This window comes from Lepisma saccharinum, unplaced genomic scaffold, assembly GCF_977018435.1.
Source record: "Lepisma saccharinum unplaced genomic scaffold, izLepSacc3.1 HAP1_SCAFFOLD_768, whole genome shotgun sequence".
Classification (NCBI taxonomy): domain Eukaryota; kingdom Metazoa; phylum Arthropoda; class Insecta; order Zygentoma; family Lepismatidae; genus Lepisma; species Lepisma saccharinum.
Window position 1 is genome coordinate 45667 of NW_028143431.1, and position 25818 is coordinate 71484.

At 37.5% G+C, this 25818-nt stretch overlaps 1 protein-coding gene across 1 annotated transcript in view; it reads left to right on the plus strand.

The window, feature by feature from the left end:
* Positions 1-633: 633 nt before the first annotated feature.
* LOC145983311 (dehydrogenase/reductase SDR family member 11-like) overlaps positions 634-25818 on the plus strand; it is a gene marked incomplete at its 3' end in the record, with an annotated part of 33559 nt that continues 8374 nt past the window's right edge. Inside the window, exons 1-2 of the mRNA XM_083116456.1 lie at positions 634-822; positions 7983-8154. Of these exons, the coding sequence (XP_082972582.1) occupies positions 682-822; positions 7983-8154 (313 nt within the window). The remainder of the gene's footprint in view (positions 823-7982; positions 8155-25818) is intronic.

Sequence of the window (25818 nt, forward strand, 5' to 3'; positions counted from 1 at the left end):
AATCAATCAATCGCTCGCACGCACAGTGAATTAAGAAAACATATGGTATATTATCATTATGTGAGGTAATAATGGAAGAAGAGTGGGATAAAATGTAGTCATCAATAATCATATTCTGAGTGTGAGTCAGTCAATCGAAAAATTGAAAACTTCTTTGTTTTTCTAACGAATGTAATCTACTTTTAACGTCCGTTGTCAGTGTCTATTTTCGATGAGCCTGTGAGGCGAAAGTATACGAAAGAGACACATTAAAAGAACGCGAAAAAGGAGAATTGATAAGCACTCAGATACTAAAAGAACTAAAAAGATGAGCTCAGTAGCTAATTAATTATAATTATAATTTTCGAAACGAGGAAAAAAACGTTATCTGTGGTTTACTTAGTTTTGTCCCCCAACCTGCAATATCAGAAGAAATCGGCTCCTATGCTAGGTATATTCGTTGGGTGAAACAAAATGGACAATTCGTCTGCTAATATTCTTGCATTCCACTGTACCAGATGTTTATTTTAGTGTTAGACGTAGCTCCTTCGCCACTCTAAAGTCTCATCTGCACAAATACGTTGTCTTTATCTTATCATTGCCTTTTTAAAGATCTACTCGAGCTGTTATCTCTCGAGTGCTCCGTTGACTGCCAAAGACCATTCTGTTACATAACTTGAATCGCCAAAGAAGCCTGAAGCCATGCTGCGCTGGGAAGGACGTGTCGCCCTTGTGACGGGGGCCAGCTCTGGGATGGGGGCCGCGATAGCCCAGGAGTTGGTGAAGAAGGGGATGAAGGTGGTCGGATGCGCCCCCACCACCCCAACTGTGGAAACAATCCAGGTGAGCTCAGTGTTACAAATTTTAGTCTTCTTTACTTAAACTTTCTTCAAACAGGCTCAAGATAGGGATGGACAATATCGGAAATTTGATATCGCGATATATCCCTTTAGATAATAACGACATGCCGTACATGCCCTTAAAATATTGCTCGCCAACACGATGTATATCGCCAAATATCGTCGATATATCGCCTACATGATATATAGCGCAAGAATATAGTGACGATATATCGCCAATATATCGTGAGGATGTATCGTCTAGTTGATATCGCCTGGACGATATTTTTCAACATCGCGATGTATAGTGTGGACGATATATCGCCCAACCAGGGGCGGTTACTGATATTGTTGCAGTGTTGCACAACGACCGGATATTTTACAACAAAATTTCATACTTTTTGTTAGTATATTTTTTCATTTGTTTTCCTATTAAATATATTGAACATAAACAAACAATTTTGCCCTTCATTGCTTCATAAAGCAAATTCCATTATGATATGTTAGAAAAAAGGAGGCAGCCTGCGAGATTTCACAGTGTATGAGTAGACGCACAGGTAGGCGTTGCAAAGCCGGAGCAACTGCCTGATATCTACAGCGAGGAGTATTGGAGCGAAGTTCAACGCTGTTCTTCCTATCCCCTGCTTCAGTCGACTTGGTCGTTGCAATGGGTTTACAACACAGCAAAATCAGGCGACCCGTTTCGGACCAACAACAAACGCTTGATTGCTAATTCTTTCATACACCGTTAGAGAGCAGCAGCTAAGTTCTCACTGTCCTGTGTCGTAAGGGCAACAGACAAAATGTCCACGTTAAGCAAAGATAAATATTTTATTTTGGGGAGAATCTTAACCTAATTTAAATTATGATTGAAACTTATAACAATTTGATTTGATTTGTTGTTTTTTAAATCCACTTTATGCACAGAAAGACTAATCGGGACTGGACCTACAGTTTAAAGTGGGATCCGAACATTAAAGTATTTCTTATGTAATCACAAAAAAACACAATTCTGCATGCTGCCGAATAAATGGAAACTTCAAATTTTGTATGATGATTATTAATTGGACGCCTCGAAAGTGTCACGTGTCAGTCACATATAAACATTATAAATATATATATATATATATATATATATATATATATATACACACACACATATACATATATATTTTTGCTGCAACCACCAACATTTTGGACCACGAGCCGCCACTGCGCCCAACACAACTCAAGATCACGCTTCTCCCATTCCAATTCTTTGTTTTTCTCTCTCTCTCTCTCTCTCTGTATCCCTCTCCCTTTCTCTCCAGAAGCAATGAGCGAACAAGCTGGAAAAAGATATATATATATATATATATATATGGTGAGCAATAGTTTCGCAATATATAATAAATGTTCCACAAGGTAGTTACGCACATTCACAAAAATGCATTGGGAAAGTCGAATCGTAGTATATTGAACGTACGTAGTGCACGCTGTATAGGGCAAAAGGTTTAACCTGGTACGGTTCCCGCCAAAACCTTCTCTGTCGTCTGTAGGACGCTGTTGCCACTGATTTCGGTGCAAGCGAGCAAACGTGGCGACAGGCCGGGCTTCGAGCGGTCATTTGGAGGTGCAAGCACAGATGTCCCCACCACCAGAACATTCACGTTCTTCACAACGTGGCAACAAAGGACACGTGAAGGAAGCGGCGACCCCTGGTAGGCGGAGGACAAAGAACATGCTGTCTCCAAGGCTTCTGCCAATGGTTGAAAACACTCACGTGACGCCCGGGAAAGTCGGCTAGCAGGAGGAAATGGACGGTTTGGCGCGAACTGTGCCAGGTTAAACCTTCTGCAGTATAGGTGGAGGATACCCAGGCAGCGCCGAGGCATCAGCAGGATTTTTTTGAAGAGGGTGTGAGGCAATACATTTTCTCCAAAAACCAGCATAAGAAAAACTAGCGTCTTTGGTTGCGTATATCACTATTGTGATCCATATATTATTTTCATTTTTACCCAATATTTGTCAAAATTTCTCTGACTTTATAGCGAGAATGTCCTTTTTGATGTATTCTGGTTCTTTTAACAAAAAAATATTAGTTATTTCATTCAACACATTAAAGTAGGGAAAAAATTCTAAATTTGGTGCATTACATTTGCCTGAGATGAATCCAAACAAAAATATATGTCTTAAAATCTTACTTTTGCTATTCTCTCTCCCAAACATATCACAAGGAGGTTTGGACACACCCACTGCTTATATTTATAACAGATTTAGAAACACGTACTTATGTACAATATAAATACTACGTATCCGAAAACACTCCCTTCAATGGACGTGCGGATCACTATTGTGCTCCACTGAAATATGAGCTCTAACTCCATTCTCCGCGGCGACGTTGGTTCGCAGTGTTGCAACGTGGAGGGAGCGGAATGGTCTGAGGATTTTCAATGAAATTTGTATTCTCTTTTGCCTGGGTTGTTTTCTACCTGTCGGAGTACAGAAATTCAGTTTACCTTTCGCCAACAACTCTTTTCCTTCTTTTAAATCTTGGCCTCCCCGATGGCGCAGTGGTAGCGTCGTCGCCTTGTAAGCAAGGGGTCCTGGGTTCGATTCCCGGTGGAGGCACATAGTGGTTCTGATCCCACTTTAAACTGTAGGTCAAGTCCCGATTAGCCTTACTGTGCATAAGTGGACTTAAAACAACAAATCAATCCAATCCAATTCTTTCCAAACTTGAGAAACCATCCATTTAGATACTCCCCTGGCGGTGATTGTGGACTCGACAACATTATACTAAAGTTTATACTGATTTCGCAAATATGTTGTAACATTGTAAACAATTTCTCTGGCCTGTCCTCTAAGGGGCTTTCCAGAGTAGATTGTGGATTTCGTTGGACCCGGCATGATTTGATTTTTGCATTTCAAAAATATGCAGCAGTAGTAGGAGAATACGGTAACGTCGGTCGGTGTTTAGTATTTATAATTTATTTGCATGTACTTAGAATTGATTAGCATGTATTTAGAATAAATTTGCATATCATTATAATAATTTACAGTTATGTATTTGCATGTTTATAAATTTTATGAATTTTTAATTTTTCATTTTATGAAAAATGTGTATATAGTAATTAGTGTTACTAAATGTTACGCATATGATTTTATGTTTATTACTGCAAAGTATGAAACGATAATATTAATGTTTATAGTATTGAAAATAAGATTTTGTGGTTTATGAAACGCTATGAATGGTGGTAATGGGTGATGGTAAAGGTCCGATTACGATTTAGGTCGTTCCCGGTACTCGAACTAATTCATAAAAGTTATAAACATGCAAATACATAAATGTAAATTATTATAATAATATGCAAATTTATTCTAAATACATGCTAATTAATTCTAAGTACATGAAAATAAATTATAAATAGTACTAAACACCGACCGACGTTATCGTAGTCTCCTACTACTTGCAGCCAAGAGTAAAGAGCAAGAACATTTCAATGCTTTAAAAAAGAACACAAGCAAACGTGTAATCAGATTGCCTTCTCGTAGTGATTGTTGCACGATAAACAAAAGAACACCCGCCCCACTCGGCTTTAAAAAAAAAAAGGCCACTGCTCGATGTCGCATTCAGAAAATGAAGTCATTCGCCCTGTAGTTTCTCTTCGTTATAAACCTTAACGCGCGTGCGTAATACTACAGTTTACGATCCGCGCACCGCACGCATTTTCAAAGACCGGATTAAATCAAATGAACCACTGATAAACTGATATAATACGTATGAGCCGGTACCGTCAATGTAAAATCGTTTATCATATACGTATGTGTTTTAGCTTAATTTTGCTGAGTTGGCACCACTAGTACCCTCAAGGCCAGATCAGTACGTAGAAGAGTGGTGGGGAGGATGACGTAATAGGAAGTGCTCCGTAGCGATCTGCGCATATTGGGACTTAACTTGTCAGGTTATATTTAAAACAACGGCTGAAAGAAAATAGGCCTTGGACTGTTCCAGGAAGGTATCTCAAGAGTGTTGTCAAACGACAGTAGCACGAATAGTGGCGAAGGAACTGGGGGTACGGGGATCCCACCCAATTTTTTGAACGGGGGTACTGTACTCCCTAAATCCGTAAATCGAGTTGTACCCCCTGTACCCCTTTTTGTAATTTGACAGCAGACGCAAGGTGCTACTGTTAATAGAACCTATTTTCAATTCGCCCAATAAAAAAAGTGTAGGGGAAAGTCTTGCAGTACGGACCACCTTAAGTATTTTGATTATAACTTTTGTTAAAGTGAAAGAACTGTGAATTTCAAAGCCATTTTCTATTCTTCCTTTGCTATAAAAAATATATTATATATTTTATATTTACTTATAAATAGCTACATATTGAGAAAAATAAAAATGTATTATTTTCGACAGACTGAAAAATGTCATCTAGTACCGACCACCAAATATGGACGACAGTGAAATACAAAACAATTATTAAAATCAATAAAACAAGAAACCTTTTACATTATTAATGTCTGCCCAAATCTAATAACTATATTTTGTAATACTGTGATATGCAATTATTAAATTGATGAGGTAGCTTTAGATGCTCTGCCAAATCATATGCGAATTTTAGGAATTCCTTCATCTACAGCCGCAATCATAACTGCTTCTGCCCAATTTCCTATTTTCCTCTCCTTCGGTGTTGCATTTTCCTCTGCAATGATAAAAAAAGGATCTGACCACTATCTTCAAATTAGACTACATTTTCTTCTACAGTTAATATTTGTCAGTACTGGACGACGATGGGGTGGTCGGTACTGGACGACACCTTGCAGGTGATGGCAAACCATGTAGTGAATATATAACATAACTTTTACCATAAACATTAACCTAACACATGTACCTTTCACAGGCATTGCGAAACACATGATGGACTTACCTTAGAAAGAACCAATGCTGTCCTAAAGATAACTTTTCTCACTCAAAATATCGTGAAACTTATTCAACGCCTCGCAGTTCCCTCACTACTGAACAAAAGACATCGCACCCGAACTATGTGGGGTATGACTACAGAATCCCTCCACGTGTCACTGTAGTACCCTGCAATCTATCAGCGGAAGTGAGAACTGTAAGCCGGTCGGTACTGTAAGATTGTTGGTACTGTAAGACTTTCCCCTATATTGTTTATAGCTCATACGCATTATCTTCCTTACCACAGAAATTCAAACCATTGTAAACTTATTCTACTACATTGTGCTTGCTACTAGTTACGTCATTGACCTATGTTCTTGGAAACCTCTCTACGGAGAAAAACATTGTTTAAAATGTGTGAGGAGGGTACGCTTTTCTAAAGAAGTGGTCGCGTCGATTCGAAGGTAAGATTCAAATCTTCTTCAGAAGAGTATATGAATGACCGCATTTTCTTTGGAATATATTAAATTGGAATTTTATGAAACGAAATACTTGCACAAACAAGACGAGACACGACAGACCAACTTGTACTCTTGTACATCTCCTATATTTTTCATAACTTCGTAAGTGGGTTTTCGGAAAACTATACTTAAAACCTATTTATTAATTTTTAAGATAAATAGAGTCCCGATTAGCCTATCTGAGCATGAAGTGAATCTAGAATAAGTTTTAATAAATTCAGAGTGGAGACCGAAACAAAAATAAACCCAAACAAGAACGAGAAGGACTTCACCACACACGAGACGAGATGAGGCTGTGACAATTCTCGACTCATCGCATCGCGATATCATTCCTAGCTAAAATTATATATTTCCTGGACATTTGAACAGGGTGCAATTTGCGATTTTATCAGAGGGAACTTATTTTTACCTATTTAGCTATTAAGTATACTTATAATTGGATAATAATTGCTTAAAATCTAATTTTGATATCGAATGCAACAGAAAAACAACGCCATTTTATGTTAAACACTAAAGTCAAACTGTAAGAAAATTATATTAGTCAAATGAATGCACAACATAAATTAGACTCGCTACGGGTTCTATTGGTAGATTTTTGATTGGATTCTCAAAGTCTTCGAGTGAGATGGGAAAGTTTGATTGATTTATTTTGTTTATTTTACTTCGCATTTCTGCCACTTTTGGCTAATCGCGAAGATGAGGATGAGTGGTGATATGATGAAATTCATGGACACACACAAATAACATCCATGCTAGGCCGGGGGATTCGAACCTGGGACCTCTGGCGTCATAGAGCGCTATGCTAACCCCTCCGCCACGGAGACCGGCGTGTTGCCAATGTGTTTTGGATTTTCCTTGTAGATGCGAAAATCTTTGACGGTGACTCGTACATGCTTTTGCTTGCATTAAAGTTTACCTTTTCACATAAACGAGAAATTGACATGTCACCCTAAAACACGCGCATGTATCTGTACCTCTACATGCGAAAATAAACCTTTGCCGGCTAATCATATTGTTCACCAAAGATTGAAAAGAAAAGAAAAACTTTTGAGCGTATGGCTTTCCTTGCTTACTCTGAGATCTGAAGGTTTCGGTTTTGTATATGTATGTACGTACATCATATATATCAGTACTTGAAGAGTGTCATTAGTTACAGCTAATTATATAACAAATAAATGATTTGTCAAATGTTTCACAATATTTCAAAGTTAGACTTCTTATGAATTGATCGGGTACCATCTCAAATCAGTTTTTTTTTTTAATACAACGCCCTATAGATGTCTGAGAAAATACTAAATACATGGTTTCTACATGTGTATGTGGCACACATCTGCCATACATTGTTTAAATATATTTTTATGGGTAACTATGGGACTTTAAAATTAGAATGAACTGAACTGAAGAGGGTCTCTATAAGTATGATATATTCAATAATGTGGTTTCTATACCCAGTGGGTGGAAGATGATTATTCCTGGTTGTTGTAGTTCAAGATCCTCCTCACCCACTTTAATCTCAACCTACATTAAAATGAATAGGTGCATCTCTTTCGCAATTCTTACATTTCGAACTCTTTTATTTTCCGTTCCGTTAAATCCAAATGAGGTCAGAACGAGGTCCAGAGCATTATATGTTTCAGAATTGTTATCTGGTTTTAAAATCTGTTTAAAAAGCAGATAAATTCTAATAAAAAAAATAGTTATGCAAATTCTGCATTAAATAACAGGACATTCGTGTGTTAATTGTGTTTTTATTTACTTCAGGCAATGGCCGATAAATTGAAAGATCAACCTGGAAAGCTGTATGCTAGGAAATGTGATGTCAGAAATGAAAGTGAAATCCTAGATATGTTTTCCTGGATCAAGAAAACATTGAAAGGACTGGACGTTTGTGTCAACAATGCAGGGATTATGCCTATGGATGATTCCCTCATGGGTAAGTACAGGCGTACCATACCCCGTTCGGTTTAGAAATATTGACCCTGGCAGGCCTTGTCAGCTCCTGCTCAGAATGTGTAGAATAAGCTTTCTACAGGAAATGGTAAGAACACTGGCCTTTGGCAAGAGGTGACGAGAGGCCAAGCGAGGGTTTATATACGTGCGCATGAGAGCGACACGAGGTCTTTTAATCTGGAATCATCGGAGAAGCAGGAGCTACTGGGCTTATTTCTAAACCGAACAGGGTAAGCTAGTCTACACCCATTCTGCCATTTGCATTGCTCACTTCAGTCTAGAAACGAATCATGAGTCTATTTTAATGAATAGTTAGATATTTGTACCTGCCCGTTCAGGGCTGTCTCTACCATCAACTAGTTCTAATAGTACATCCCTATTTAAGATCCCCGAGTTAAGATGAACGTTACGTGGTGAGATGCTTGGGCTTTTCATCCATTTTACGGAAATGTGATGAAAATTAGAGCTACGTAGTGGAGTTGCGGAATTTTTTCATTTATTTCACTCTGAAATAAATGAAAATTGAAATTTGTTAAATAGTGACATGTCAGAATTGTTTTTTTTTTCTTCGCGAATCTTTATTTTTGGGGAAAGCTGCGTAGCACGCAGTTTTAATGTTAATGATGGTTAATGTCGATAATCAGCTTTAATTCAGTCCTTACCCACCACACCCACCCAATAGGCTAATCACCCGCTGCATTAAAGCACATTACAATGCGGAGGAAACGAAAATAGAATGTTTCCTTTGGTAGCCACGGGCAATGAGGCAGCAGCTCTGCGCTCTTGCTTCGTCGCGGTTTTCCGCGTCGGTGCGATGTGGCATAAGGTACGTCCGTCATTCCGCGCGCCGGAAGGTTCGATGTCGGACATTCGAGTGTCATATTCCGCCCAGAATTTGGCCAGCCCGGGCACGTCTACCGACGAGCCTTGTCATTCCGCTCCTAGTAACGCCGTGGTTCGCTCGAACCCGGTACCTTCGGTCAGGCCCTGATGGCTATGACAAAACTACCACCTGGGAAATTTTCATCAATTCCCAGGATTTTATCTAAATTTTGAAAGTGGCACTTGATTTTGATGACCCTTGTTTTTGCAGTAGTCTCTTGAACAATTTGGTATTTTTTTTAACGTAAATTTGGTGCGTAACTTATGATATTTCGGGTATAAACGATACGACTCAATCACACCATGGTGTGTGTACTTAGTGGGTCACAGCAGAGAGTATTGCTGAAGTTAATTGTGTTTTAATTAATTAAAGTCCTTTAAAGTTTCAATTTCATATATATTTTTAAAACAGACCGTAACTTGTTAATGATCCGAAAAGTAACGCCAGTTGTGTTTATGTGTTTTAAGTTTAAACTGTTAAAGATTATCGCAAGGAGGATATTTAATTTTATCACGTATAATTTTGAAATGCACAAGTTTCAGTGGTCGACTCCATCGTAACTAAAATGACTGAAATCTCCTCGCCCCGAAGATGGGAGCCTTGGTACTAATAATTGTAGTGCAAATTGATAAGGAGATAGTCGAGAGAATACACGAGTCAGTCGCAGAGCATTTTTATTTTTACCTTGTTTAAGGAATATTTTTTTACTAAAGTAAAGTTAATATGTGAAAAAACGAAACGCTAATTATATTTCTAGGAATAGAGGAGCAATTATATGTCCGCTACTATACGCTGGCGTAAGTAGTAAGAGTGACGCTACCATTCGTTTAGAGTATAACCCGCTCGTTGATTCAATGTTCTAGCTAAGGGATAATAATAGGTGTTTTTAGTTGTACGCGCAGAAATACCGGTAGTGAAATATAAAAGAGTGCGCAAGTGTTTATATATATGTTTTAAGGAATAGAGGAGCAATGATGTCCGCTACTAAAGGTAGTAAGTGTGACGCTCCCTTCCATTAGTTTTAAGGTTATGTCTTCCCCTACGAATTAATTGTGTACACAGAGGTACCCGTAGCAAGAGGAATGACACTGTCATTGTAGCGCAATGACATAAGAATGACTTAGTCTGCATGACTTTTAGTTGTTAAAACACCATAGTTAGGCGTAAGCCAACTTGTAATGAAAAGTAGAACGAGACGTAAGCGGTATTCAAGGCGTAGAGTATTTCACATATTAACGAGATTTTTTTGTTATTATCCATATATTTATTGTCTCCTTCAGCTATTTATTAAAGGATAGCTTAATATTCCTCCTTTTGCATTTTCTAGCTCTAAATTTTAAATACCTTAAATTTCATGTGTATTTATATTATGATATTTATATTTCAAGTTACGGCATTCCTTAATGTTTAAATAAACATTCTTTAGCGTTATTCAACAGATTTCGTGTGGTTATTTAATCGCATCGCAAATAACTAAATCACTAAATAGCGATAAAAGTTAAAAAGGTTGTTTAAATTAAGGCAAAACTGGTTGTCATTTTTTTTTTTTTCATTAAATAACGATGAAGTATTGCGAATAGTATAATCAATCAAGCCCTCCCTTAGGTATAATCACGTTTACATTCCGTCAGCTTACGATAGGTTTAAACACGCAAGTTTAATCTCTGCACCGAAAGCACGATTCATTCGTTGTTTTCCTTTTGTTCCTTCGAACTCAGGATATGTGCAGTCGCAAGACTCAAGTCCAGGATCTTCCTCCCATGTAAGTCGCCAGATTTCCGTGCGGAAATTTTCACATTCGAGTTAGCGGAAGAAACATATCTTATTTCAGTCTCGGAGAGAGAGAATTTGATGACACCTTTCTTTGTTGTAGATGAACTTTACACTCAGCTGGCTTCGGCAATGAAATTCCTAGTCTCTAAACGAGGTGTGAATAATAGCCTCTTCAAGGGCGCTTATTTATGCGATTTTTTTTCTCGTTCCTTCATTATTTTCAAAAGTTTCCCGAATGAAATTTAATTACTTCTTACAGATTAATTTCGTGTTAATCTTCGTAAAGTAGGTAATAGCGAGTAATTGTGCTTATATTTTAATCTCCCACACGTCATAGACTTTAGTTGAAGTAATATCATACGAAAGGAACGTGATAGCCAAGAAATGTTTTCTAAATCAATAACCCAGATTAGTTTTACCTTTGAATTTACATTTTACCTAAGAGAGACAAATGCGCCGCCCCCCTATTTTGCCGACGGTTTCAGACCGGTCAAGGCAACCTCTTAAGGTCACACCCGGGATGTTTATGGTTTGCTTTGAGCAATTTTAATTTGATTTTTTTTTGTTTGGTTAGTATTCTAAACCGTTTTTTTTTCCATTTTTCACCGTTTATTTAGATCAATTTGTTTCATGAAATATTTTGTCCCATTTTCCCGTTACTATTATCCTATTACTAATTTGGAACTTCATTTTAACTGTTTATTTATGCTATACGTCAGGCGTATGCAAGCACAAACCAACCTTGACTAGTGAGCGTTAACAATGCGTCACTATGTCGCCTTGATTTATTCATCCATTTTTATGTATCTTTCGTAATTAATGATCTTAACGTCATTGGAGCCATGTCATTTACTCTTTTATTATATCTTAGTGATCCCGAATTTACTTGTGGCTAGGTCCGTTTTAACAGCTGTGACGTTACCAGATTTTGGGCTAATTATTTTTTTTTCGTCAGTTCCTCATTTTTTTACAATGCTTTGACACTTCTGACATGGTATTAATGGATTTCGTCGGGTTAATTTTCTGATACCAGGGGATATATTTGATACCATCTACATATTACTTTTATATATTTATCAATATTTAATCCTAGATATTTTCGTTCATTTTGTGCCATGTCATAACTTTAGTTTTATATTGCACATTATTTTATATTTTGGGAGAAGCCAGGGGCTATATATATATATAATTTAGTCAATATATACATATATTACTTTTGATGAAGTCAGATTTTTCATTTTAATGGTGTTCCTGTGTTAAGGCGTCAAATGACATTTTCCGCCTTTTATTTCTTTAGCCTTCATTCAAACTTTGTTTTATACTTTATACCACTTATTGGACAGTTTATTTTTACTTATTTTTACTCATGATTTTCACTTGCCTATAAAAGACGATTACTTTACACATTTTTTATTTCCTTTTAATATTGAATGACTGTGAGCAATGTAGTTTATTCCTATGTCCAACCTGTTTCCTCCCCTGTTCGGGAATTCCACGAGTTCAAGGAATTTCGAAAGTCGCCCAGCGATTTTTTTTTGAGGCCGCAAGAAGAACGCATTCCTGAAGGCTTTGGAGCCCACCAGCCTCCTTTGGTTTTCAGCGGTGTATGTCACCTAGCAGCACCGAAAATCCTATTCCAAGTGACATCCCAGGATCGGATCAGCGTCAGAAACATCAGAAGAAATGTCATCTTACAGAGCAAACCCCCCCCACGACTCTAACCCCCTTAAGAAGAAGCATGAACATCTTTCATGTACATCGTCCCCTTTTGCTCTGTAAGGCCAGGCAATGTCCTTCACCACATATTGGAACTTTCCGGGTACAGTCAACGACCCAAATGTGTTGAGACCCAGCCCTGTGGATCAGCAACCTGCCAGGACACCTGTGACGTTTTCATCCTACCAGTGGCCATAATTACTGTATGCAATGGCGTCTGCTGTGAACTTTCGGGGGCCTATCCTAACATCCCCCCAGTGTTCGCCATTGGACAAGGCATATTTTTGGGGCTTGGAACCGCTACTTGGAGTGGCTTCCAATGGACTACCCTGTGTTCGCCCGCCCCACGGCCACGTCTTTTCATCTGACCTTTGCTGCCCAGTATTCCGGAACTTTCCACACCGGGATTCGACTCCGGTCCCCCAGTGAAAATGATCGGTCAAGGACCGTGTAAGTCACAGAACAGTGCTTCGTACCCCAGGACTCCGGGGTTGGAATGTATTTGGATTGCCCTGCCGTCTCATTTCTCAGGTCATAGTGTGCACACATAGTGTGCTAAGAACGTCAGTGGCATAGTGCAAACATAACCTTCATCTATTTTTTAATCTTCGTGTGGTTGTGCGCAGTCCAGTGGAGCTTGGTGTTTACCACGGTCTTTTTGCTCTCGCCTCGAACTGTCATCCTGATGAGGCGGAAGATTGCGATCATGCGGCATTAAAGTTTCTCACGGATTACGTTCTGTGCTTATTTAGCACTTGTTCAGAAGCAAGTCGCATGTATCGCGTTACGATGCAGTGTGTTGAACTTTCCGCTGACCTGCGAACAACACTTTATATCGCTTGTTGACAAACCGTCAGCATTTTTGATTACGAAAGACTCTTCCAGCGTGTGGCTAATGAAAACAAAAGACTTTCTTTCAGCTTTCAAGCTTGAGCTTAATTCTGTTAATTTTCGGTGAAGCGTCTCCGACATTTTTTTTTATTATTTTCTTTTATGTAACCTTTTTTTTTTCATGTAATAAACAAAAACCTTTTAAATTTTGGTGAATGGCAGAAGGTTCAATTTAAACCTTTCATTATTACAATTTCAATTTTGGAAATTGTTTCGCAAGAGGGGGTGTCGTACCATACCCCGTTCGGTTTAGAAATATTGACCCTGGCAGGCCTTGTCAGCTCCTGCTCAGAATGTGTAGAATAAGCTTTCTACAGGAAATGGTAAGAACACTGGCCTTTGGCAAGAGGTGACGAGAGGCCAAGCGAGGGTTTATATACGTGCGCATGAGAGCGACACGAGGTCTTTTAATCTGGAATCATCGGAGAAGCAGGAGCTACTGGGCTTATTTCTAAACCGAACAGGGTAAGCTAGTCTACACCCATTCTGCCATTTGCATTGCTCACTTCAGTCTAGAAACGAATCATGAGTCTATTTTAATGAATAGTTAGATATTTGTACCTGCCCGTTCAGGGCTGTCTCTACCATCAACTAGTTCTAATAGTACATCCCTATTTAAGATCCCCGCGTTCAGAGGAACGCTACGCAGGGAGGTTATTTCAGTCGTTCACCGCCAGCGTTGCGGCCGTTCGGCGGACTCTTCATGCAACAGGTCCCGGCAAATTGCGTTCAGGAAGTCCGTAACAGAAACCGCTTGTTTTGTACTGTTTCCACTTTTCACAATTACAATTGAAATAAGCACGTACCTTGTCGCAAGGATGCTGTGTGTGTGTGGAAAAGGTGTCCTCCCAAATACAAATATTTCTGGCACCTTATTTCTGACAGAAAATCTTAGATTAGACATCGTTACTTTATCGTCAGTTGTCAGAAAGGGAAGACAGCATCCCGGCGCATAAAGCAAACCGAAAGCGTAAAATGATATTTAAAAGTAATAATAATGATGATCACTAACCTCCTGTGTTATAAGAGATGTTGAAAATGACCTCCTTTAACAGCAATACAACACGTTTCTTAGGTTCAAGAGATCCTGTCTATCGTAATTCCCTGACCACTTTTCTGCAAGAATTCGTTTTCACGTAATTATTAATAAGCACGTACCTTGTCCCAAATACAAATATTTCTGGCACCTTATTTCTGACATCTAATCTTAGATTAGTCATCGCTACTTTATCCTCAGTTGTCGCGACAGCGCCGTCAGCTTATCGGGGGTTGGGTGAGTTGTCAGCCGCGAGAGGGCGCTTCATACTGCACGTGTCGGCAGTGATGCCTACCGTAGGGACATGTCCCTAAGCATAGGGACTTTTCACTAAATTTCGCCCGCGTAGGAAGGTAGGGACAGATTTTGCCAAATGAGGGAAAACGTAGGTACTTTTTTCAATCTTGGTAAATGACATTTTATGAATTAGTTTATCTGGATACTTTAGCGAAGAGGAGAAAAAAGAACTAACTAACAAATCTCCATCAGAATTTTGGAACATGTTATCGGTTACCAAAAACTTTCAAGGCAAGTTCCTTTTTGAAAACATTTCCATTCTCGCGAAAATAGTGCTAACATTGCCACATTCTAAAGCGGAAACGGAAAGAATATTTTCAATGTTAAGTGATACAAAAACAAAAAAGGGAAATAAAATGGGACCATAATTGTTAAAGACTGCAGGAAATACAGCATCACCAACCAACATCTATCTCTGCACAGCAGCAGCATGTATGACTTCAAATAACATAATCAACAGTAAACGACTCAACGTTATTCATTAGGGGTGTGCGGGATCCTTTACTTTAAAAAGTCGTTAATTCTCGACGTTTTCTGCCTTGTAAGTTTCTGGAACTTATCGAAAATTGTAAGTTTTTATTCTAGAAATGCAAAAACAATCACTTAAAGTGAAAATGACTTGTAAAATTCGAGATTTCCAGTGCTTCGGGAAATTTCGAACATTTCCCGTCCCGAAAATTTTCCGACTTGGTCGGGAAATTGCAAATTTTTCAGTCCCGAATGTCGGGATTTAAAAAAATTACCGTCCCGATCCCGTCCCGACCCAAAAAATTCTGTCCCGCACACCCCTATTATTCATTAAGGCAAGAATTTACAATACCGGACCCTTCTGTAATTTCTGTTACGTCTTATACTCACGAAATAATTATTCGTGATGATTTATCTCAAGTTAACATGTTGGGGTGAGGGGGAAAAAATGTTAATTAACGTGTAGAAGTTGTAAAATAAGCATTTCAATTCTCGCAATGATTCTCCGTATACAAGTATGGTAGCCATATTTGTTGATATGAACAAATTACAATTAGTTACGCTGTCTACAGCGTTGCCACACTGTTGATTTCATACTTGGAGAGCATGGATTGTGTAAGAATAGCGGAAGAGAACAGTAAAAAAATTGTTAATGTTATACAGATTGTTAGGTGGAGTGTGCAGGAGGGCTAATTAATAAACTTATTCATTTCAGTATAATGCCCAAAGAACGTGCTTACATGTGACAGCGACAATCACGATGTAGAAGAACTGATTTGATTACAGGTAAATTTGGCAACATTACATCAATCATAAAATTGCAGGATACTAAAATGGCGTCTTCGATGATGTTAAAGTGCTACGAAAAAAATATTTTTTATCGGTTCGTAATCACAATTACCGCAAAACCATTCAGGAATAACCCCACTGAGCATTCTCGGTAAGGTTAGGTTAAGTTAAGTTAGGTTAGGCAAGGCAAACATAGTTAAAATTTGGGCTCGAAAAACGGGTAGCCCAACAAACCATTGACGGATAGCCCCACGAACCATTCAGGTACAAAAAAGGTAAAGTGTTCCCCTGTGCCTAGCACCACGCCATGAAGGCGTATAGGGGGTGTGAGGGTAACGCCCCACACTTTCTTGATCCGGTCGTGAGTGGGGGTGATGTGATCAGCATCACGCCCCTGACCGCCTTTACCCCCCAGGGTTTCCCCCAGGTACCCATGTTATTCGACGCTGGGTAGGCGCCGGGGCCGCTTCCAGGTACGGTTAGGTTAAGTTAGGATAGGCAAATGTAAATTCGCTCCTTCATTAATTGTGGAAGCACCGAGCAGAAAGATTTGGTAAGTAAATGTGTATATTTTATCTTCTGTTTTGCATGCTCATGAGGTGATAATTTTTTTAGTCGCTTTACTTCGCGTAGGGACATTGCCGAAAAATGGTTAGCAACACTGTCGGCTACCAGACGTCAGTGTACGTTCATGTTCACTTCTGTTTGCGTTTATCAGTACACGTGTTGCTTATACTGTGTTATTGTAATGTGCTACTCATGGCCAGTGCTTTATTGTGTGTTAATTGTTATTCATTCATTAGTTATGTCGTTAAACAAATATAGTCTTGAACAGAGAGTTTTTATGTACGATAATTACGTGAAAACGAATTCTTGCAGAAAAGTGGTCAGGGAATTACGATAGACAGGATCTCTTGAACCTAAGAAACGTGTTGTATTGCTGTTAAAGGAGGTCATTTTCAACATCTCTTATAACACAGGAGGTTAGTGATCATCATTATTATTACTTTTAAATATCATTTTACGCTTTCGGTTTGCTTTATGCGCCGGGATGCTGTCTTCCCTTTCTGACAACTGACGATAAAGTAACGATGTCTAATCTAAGATTTTCTAAGGTGCCAGAAATATTTGTATTTGGGAGGACACCTTTTCCACACACACACAGCATCCTTGCGACAAGGTACGTGCTTATTTCAATTGTAATTGTGAAAAGTGGAAACATTACAAAACAAGCGGTTTCTGTTACGGACTTCCTGAACGCAATTTGCCGGGACCTGTTGCATGAAGAGTCCGCCGAACGGCCGCAACGCTGGCGGTGAACGACTGAAATAACCTCCCTGTACATCAGTTAAAATAACTGGGACACGATGGACACCACATTCTCAGTACTTGAAATGAAACATAGTTGTTGAACATTTATCTAGATTTAATGCTGTGTGATAATTATGTAACCTTCTCACGTCGGAAATAAGATTGTATCGTGTGCAAATTTCACAAACTAAGATTGTTTCATCATCACTATCAATTCATGTGCATGAACTGTTGGCGCACTTATTACAGCTTGTGCAGGAAACCCATGCTTCGTTGGACTTTAAGTAAAAAGTCGTTGTTTCATCTTCACTTGATGACTCTGTTGTTTTCCTTGCCGATGCACTGAATTTAGTTGTTGATTAATGCAATAACATACCAACATGAGGCAGAGTCCATTCCACTCTCTCTTTCATATGGTTTTGATACATGAGGTTAAAACGGGAAATGCTGGAGAAACATGCAATGGAAAATATTCAATACTGTAGTACAAATATGTCTTTGACATGCACACTAGGAAAGTCATGTGTCACTTTCAGATTCGAGACGTGCAAAAAGTTACAAAACAAAACTAAAATCCCGCTAAAACATCGTTGACACGACACCGGTCACTCAACATGACACGAACTACCTCTCAGCACCTCGCTATGGATAGTTTGTGGCAGAGTGGTTAGTACATCGCGCAACGACGCCAGGGGTCCCGAATTCGAATCCTGTCTTAGGCATGGATGTTTGTGAGTGTCCATTCATCAATTTCATCATATCATCACTCATCCTCATGTTCGCAAATTAGCCAAAAGTGGCACAAGGAGCGAAGTAAAATAATGCAATTCAGTCAATCAATCGCTAGGGATAGTTCATTAGTTCCAGAGACTCTAACTTAATCCCCCCCAGCATACAGAGAAATTAAGACGGGGCTCCGTTCCACTCCTTGGTTCCATTCCATCGCTGGTTCCCCTATGTCTAGCAAAACAAAATTGGAATCAGTAGTTTAAAGGTTAAAGAAAGAGTACACAAGAAGGGATGAATTTTTAACAAGTCATCAAGGTGTCTTTTTTTATTTTCACTACTTTTACATGCTATTCAACAAAACAAAAATTGAGCAAAAGGGTTAATTTTGCGGATCCACCTGTTGGCTTCTTTGCTGGCATGATCCTGTTTACGCAGAGTACTAACGTCATGCTATCCGACAGATAAAATAAATGTTAGTGGCAACAAGGAATCTGTAGTGCAAGGCTGCATACAAACACAATGAAATATTTTACTAGTGCTTGTCACACTTAAACAAGGCTTGAACTATCTATAAATTTATCAATAAAAGTTGTCTGCATTGTATGTTATTCAGTGCTTCCACAAATAAAGTATACACCTTCAGGCTCCTTGCAAAATGAAACGATGATATAGAACAAAGAATGTTTAAGACTCAAACATATACCTCAAGTGAAAGTTTTGTTACACAGTCAATCAGTCAGTCAGTCATTCAGTATGTCTCCACATTACTCATAGGATATCCAGACTATAGTCCAGTTCCATCCATGAATGCAGCAGAATGTCCGGTGTTACATGACTGAAGTCTGCATTAATGTGTTCTCGGAGATCAGTGTTACATTGTTCCAAATTTTCACTGCACTTATTTTACAGATGTTTACTCCACAATGATACACATACCTTTTTTTGCGCATATGCTATTTCTGTTTATTGAGCCACACAATAAACTTGCTGGATTCCTGAACTAGATCAACGTTGCCAAACTTTCACAGTCGCCAATTAGTTTTCCTCTCACTGAAAAGACATGTGTAATTTACTTTTCATTCTACAGGGAAAGGAAGTTGTATACTGAATTAACTCAATTAATAACACAGCTTATGATGTATTACTATGGATATAAAAATAATAAGGTTGAAAATGCTAGATATTGGAATTTAAGAGCATTTATAGGTAAAAATGAAGAAAGCCAAACTTTCAGCAAATGATCACTTCACTAATAATTCCAATAATAAATGTAAGGCAGCTTGGGATATTTTTTAGAACTGTGCTAGGCAAAGTGAAGTACAGAACAAATTAGAATATCTCAATTACCCCAGATGAAATTCATTACTTCTTTGTCAAGTCTGGTAAAGGTGACCCCACAAAGAGCAACACTGCAAAAGATGGTAACCGTGATGATGTAATTGATATACTAATATCACATGACAATAGTAGAAATCTGCCTAGATTCAGATGGTATCAAGTTAAACCAATGGATATTATTAAAGCAGCACAAAAGTTAAGCAATTCAAAATCTGAGGATTTCTAAGGTTTATCAAACTTTGTCATAAAAATAATTATAGACATTATGCAACACCTTCTTAGTACTCTTATTAATTGGATGTTCGACTGTGGGTATTTTCCTACATGTTTCTAAGTCTCAGTTGTTGTTCCAATACACGAAGAAGGAGATGAGTCCAATCCAAGTAATTACTGACCAATATCACTTGTGCCTATATTTCAAAAATTATAGAACACTGTATCAGTTTTTAAATAATAATTTATTCAGTATTCTCAATATGGCATTAGAGCTCATTCGTCTACCACGAAAGCTAATGAAAGCATTGCCTCAAGAGTACTGGATGTTTTTGAATCTAAACTTTCCGTGAGTGCAACGCTTGTTTATTTAATTAAGGCTTTTGATTCAGTTCCACACCAAATGCTAATAGAAATGTTACGCTCTTATGGTATCCAAGAAGCTGAGCTCTCCCTCATCAAATCGTATCTATCAAATAGGCAGCAGATGGTCAATGTAAACAGTAAACAATCAGATCTGCTAAATATTGAAAGCAGAGTCCCCCAAGCTCATGTCCTTTCTAACATTTTTAAATGATCTACCCAGCTTCATACCCCATAAAACAGTTTTGCATGCAGATGATACTACTTTCCTCACAATTGGCAATAAAAAATGCATATTTGAATAACTGGATAAAGAAGTAGAAGAAAAGTCCACTTTCTGGTTTGAAACTAATCAGCTGTCTGTTAATCAAAACAAATCAGAGAAAATAATCTTCACCTCGTGTAAAGCTTCTTAGTCTATATCTAGATTCAAAATTATCCTGGGATGTGCAAACAAACAAATTATGCTGCAAACTGGTCAGAGTTGTCTTTTTATTAAATAAACTAAGATTCTGCGTAAGTGAGAATTTATTGGTACAATCTTACTACACATTTTTTCATAGCCACTTAACATGCGGGATTTTATTAGGGAACAACTCGTCAACTGCTGGCAATGTATTCGTTTGACATAAAAAGGCAGTAAGAAATATGGCTCGAATATTTAACCAATCTGTTTCATGCAAACCTCTTTTCAAACAATATAAAATATTGACTGTTCCATGCCTATACATATATATTCAGCTGCCTAATGTTCATTAAATAAAATATTAATAAATTCAATGTAAGACACTCTGTACGCATCCCACAATTGGCAGAAGTGGGGTACGGTTGGTGGACTACTATGTGATCCTCCCAGCTAGATCCGAGGGTTCCGCTGACCAACCACATTCATATTGAGGGTTAGGCGTAGAGCTGACAACTCTGCACTGTAAAAAAGACATGTCAAGAAACAGCAATATGAGGCCATGGTTGTTCCCAAGATAAAATATTCCGGAGGTAAAATAGTCTCCCATTCGGATCTCCGGGAGGTCCCTGGACTAAGGATAAGATAAGAATATTAAATTTGGCACCTGGAATGTTCTGAGTCTTTACCGGCCTGGGGCATTTCAGTGTACAGTTAATGAGATAGTTAAGTATAAATTAGATGTAGTAGCTGGCCAGGAGAAGGGAATTGTAAAACTAAAAATTATACTTTTTTCTATGGTGGTACTGAAAATCATAATTTTGGAACAGGCTTCTTCATAAATAATAGAATTATCCCGGCCCTTAAAACAGTGAAATTTATTAATGATAGGATATCATATGCAGCTTTACAAGGTAGGTGTAGTAAAATTATTTAAATAAACATACATGCACCAACGGAAGATAAAGATGACAATACTAAAGATGATTTTTATGCAGAGTTAAAACAGGTCTTTGATAAATTTTCTCAGTATGATATGAAAATTCTGTTAGGTAACTGTAATGCACAGATTGGTAAAGAAGAGACATTTAAACCCACGATTGGCAAAGAAAGTCATCATGAATTAAGTAATGATAATGGTATAAGATTGATTACTTTTGCAACCTCAAAGAATGTAATTGTGAAAAGTACAACTTTTAAACATAAAGATATCCATAAATATACCTGGTCTTCTCCAGATGGTAAAACACATAATCAGATAGATCATATTCTCATTGATAAGAGAAGGCATACTAGTATAATTGACGTTCGTTCACATAGAGGTGCTGACTATGCCAGTGACCATTATTTAGTAATTGCTAAATTAAGAGAAAGACTCGCAGTGATAACTCGTAAGCAACAAAATCTAAAAGTTCTAAAATTTAATACAGGAAAATTTTCTGATGAAAGAATTAAGAAAGATTACCAAATTAAACTGTCAAATAGATTTGATGTTTTGCAGGATATAAATGATGATGAAAATATAAACGAAACAGACGTAAATAAGAATTGGGAGCACATACGTAATGCAAAAGAATAAGCAGCTAAAGAAAGTATAGGATACCATAAATCAAGAAAAGGTAAGCCATGGTTTGATAACGAATGTCATAATCTTATAGAAATAAGAAACCAGGCTAGACTTGGGTGGTTAATTAACTCTGATGATACAAATCTAAGCAATTATAATAGAATAAAGCAAGAAGTTAACCGCACCTTTAAAGTAAAAAAAGAAATTACTTGAAAAGTAAAATTAACGAAATTGACACAAACAACAAAAACAAAAATATCAGAGATTTATATAAAGGTGTAAATGAATTTAGAAAGGGGTGGCAACTTAAAGTAAACTTGATAAAAGATAAAAACTGTGATTTTTTGGCCGATCCAAGCTATATTTTAAATAGATGGAAGAACTACTTTAATGACCTCTTAAATGTTCATGTAGGAGACAAATCAGAAGTAAATGAAGTACTCACAGCAGAACCTTTAGTTCCAAAACTTAACTTGACTGAAGTTAAACATGCTATTAAAAGGCTAAAGAATAACAAAGCACCTGGCTTTGATTTAATACCAGATGAGTTAATTAAATATGGTGGGAATTCGTTAATATGTCAAATTCATAAATTAATTTGTTTCATATGGAATAAAGAAGAAATCCCTCAAGAGTGGAAAGAATCCATAATGGTTCCTGTGTTTATAAAAGGTGATAAAATAAACTGCAATAATTACCGTGGAATTTCTCTACTCTCAACCACATATAAAATATTATCTAATATTCTTTTAACAAGACTAACACCATATGCTAATGAAATTATAGGTGATTATCAATGTGGATTTAAATGTAACAGATCAACTACAGATCAATTTTTTCTCATCAGACAGAAACTTGAAAAAAGTGGGAATATAATCAAAGTGTCCATCAGCTATTCATTGATTTCAAAAAAGCATACGATTCAGTCAAAAGAGATAAATTATATAATATATTAGTCGAGTTTGGAATACCTAAGAAGCTTGTTAATATGATAAAAGTATGCACCAGTGAAACGGAAAGTTTCTGACAAATTTAGAATTGATGATGTGTTAAAACAAGGAAATGCATTATCTCCATTGCTCTTTAATTTTGCCTTAGAATATGCTGTTAGGAAGGTAAAGTAAACCAACGAACAGTGATCAGAACGCTACATTTTAAAAGTAGCTTCACTACAACTACAGCTACTCTTACAAAATGTAGCTTCGCTACAGCTACAACTACATTTACCAAAAAGTAGCTCGCTACGCTACTCCTGTTCGCTACTCGCTACTTCGCTACTTTTTGCATAAAAAAACAACTTAAAAACAACGATATGGGTATTAAAAAAAATCCCCTACTACTGGTAAATAGATTCTGTTATTCATTATAATGATTCCAGTCATTTGATAATTTTGATAGCAATGTTACTTCAGTTACTTATTTTTACTATAGTTTTTGAGAATACCATACCTATGCAAGTGGCATATCAATTCAAATTTGATATATGGATATTGCAATTAGGGTGTTACCCAAATTACATAATTATTACAATTATACACAAATAAAATTTGGTAGAATTAAGTATTTATGTTCACATCAACATATTTTTCTTGAGAATAAATATTTCATTATCATTCTTCCTCGTTCTCACAATTAGCCGAAAGTGGCAGAAAGCAACTATAGATAAGAGAATAATTAAATAAACCATTTATCCTCATTGTCATGATTGAGAGAAGTGAAAGAATAGATGAGGAGGTAAACAAAGGAGGACAAATGAATGGTGGTGGACTATATCAAAGCGTTCGAAGATTAATATGGAATAGGGATGTACCTATGAAATGCAAGAAGGTAATATGTAACACATACTATGTGCCAATAATTACGTATGGAGCAGAGACTTGGACAGTGACATAGAGAGACAAAGAAAAGATGCAGGCAGTGGAGATTATTTTTTTAAGGAGTCTTGTGAGGAAGACTAGAAGGGATAGAGTGAGAAATGAGGAGATTTGACAGACAGTGGGTGTAGTGAAACTTCAGGACAGAATAGATCAGGCACAGATGAGATGGTTCGGACACATGAAGAGGATGGATGCAGAAAGATTACCAGTAAGAGCTTACAATGCACAAGGAGTGGAATAAGGCCAAGGGGGAGACTAAGATGTCGGTGGAAAGAGCAGATAGTGGAGAGTGTTAGGAGACAATATTGGAACACCTTGGAAAGAGAGGAGTTGTGAAAGACCAGGAAAGAAATGGAGAGGCTTGACTTCTATGCCGACCCAGCCAGAGGCAGGAAACAGCGAAGGATGATGATGTCATGATTAGCAAAAGTTTACAGAAAAGTGACGCAAAAGTAGGAGAAATACATAAATTTGAAAACTATGTATATTAACTAAAGAAAATTGTCGTTTCTGCAGGAAAGTCAATAAAATGTACATACTTTTTGCAATATGATAAAATTATTGAGAAAACTGTCGTGTAAACCTGAGTGTTCTAAACGTATTGTAATTTTAAAATTTGTGAACAAATACTATCTCGAAAATAACTGTAATTCCAGAAACTCTATCATTCTTGTAACAATAATTTCTTGCTGGTGAGATCTTATATACTGACGACGATCAATGCTGTTAACGTACTGAGCCATTTATTGCTGGCACTATTCCCTTGTCAGTGCAGTGGAAATTCCATCGCTCGTTTTTGCACTGCAAGTTGTGTCTTACACAGCAATTAGTGACATTTTGGTGTCTCTTACACCATGAATATCCACAGGATTTGTTCCGGGGGTCACGCAAACGAGGCACTTTTTTCCAGTGGTGCAGCAAACGAGGCATGTTTCTCCCCAAAATAGCGATGCAGCTAAAAAAAAAAGTAGCTGTTAGCAGGAATATATTCATATATGTCACTTAGTTATCTGGATATCTGAATTCTTCAGATACTAATTAAATAAATTACGCAGATATCTATAATCTACAATCTAGATAATCTGTATCTCCATGTAATAGACTGTCTTTATGAACCACCTGCAACATTAAGGGTTATTGTCGATTTTTTCTGACACTGTTGCCACATTCAAAATTCAACTTAAAATGCCAAGAAAAAATGTAGCTGTAGCGAAATTTTCGCTACAACTACAGGAATTTTGTAGCTTCGCTACCGCTACAACTACAATTTTCAAAATGTAGCGTCGCTACAGCTACAGCTACAAATTTTGTAGCTAGCTACAGTAGCGACGCTACAAGTAGCTCGCTACTTCAGACCACTGCTAAGGAAGGACTAAAATTAAACGGCGTGACTCAGTTTTTAGCATATGCAGATGATGTAGACTTATTAGGGGATGATATAAATACAAATAAGAATAATGCTAAAATATTTTTCAAAGCAGCTAAAGAGATAGGTTTGGAAGTTAGCAAAGAGAAAACTAAATATATGCTTGAAGGCCGAAATCAAGTGTTAGGTAATAATCAAAATGTAATTATTGAGCCCGACCCTGTGGCCGAGTGGTTAGCACATCGCGCTGCGACGCCAAGGGTCCCGGGTTCGAATCCCGGTCGGGCTTGGTTGTTTGTGACTGTCCATTCATCAATTTCATCATTTCCTCACTCATCCCCATCTTCGCAAATTAGCCAAGAGGCACAAAACGCGAAGTAAAATAAACTAAATCAAATCAAAAAATCAAAAATCTAATTATTGATGGATCGTTTGAACCAGTTTCTAAATTCAAGTACTTAGGAGTAATACTAACAAATGAAAATGATATTAAAGAGGAAATAAAAAGCAGGCTTAATTCAGGAAATGCATGTTACTTTTCTCTTCATAAACCTTTGTATTCTCGTTGAATATCTAAGAAACTAAAAGTTAAAATATACAAAACAGTAATTTTGCCTGTATTATTAT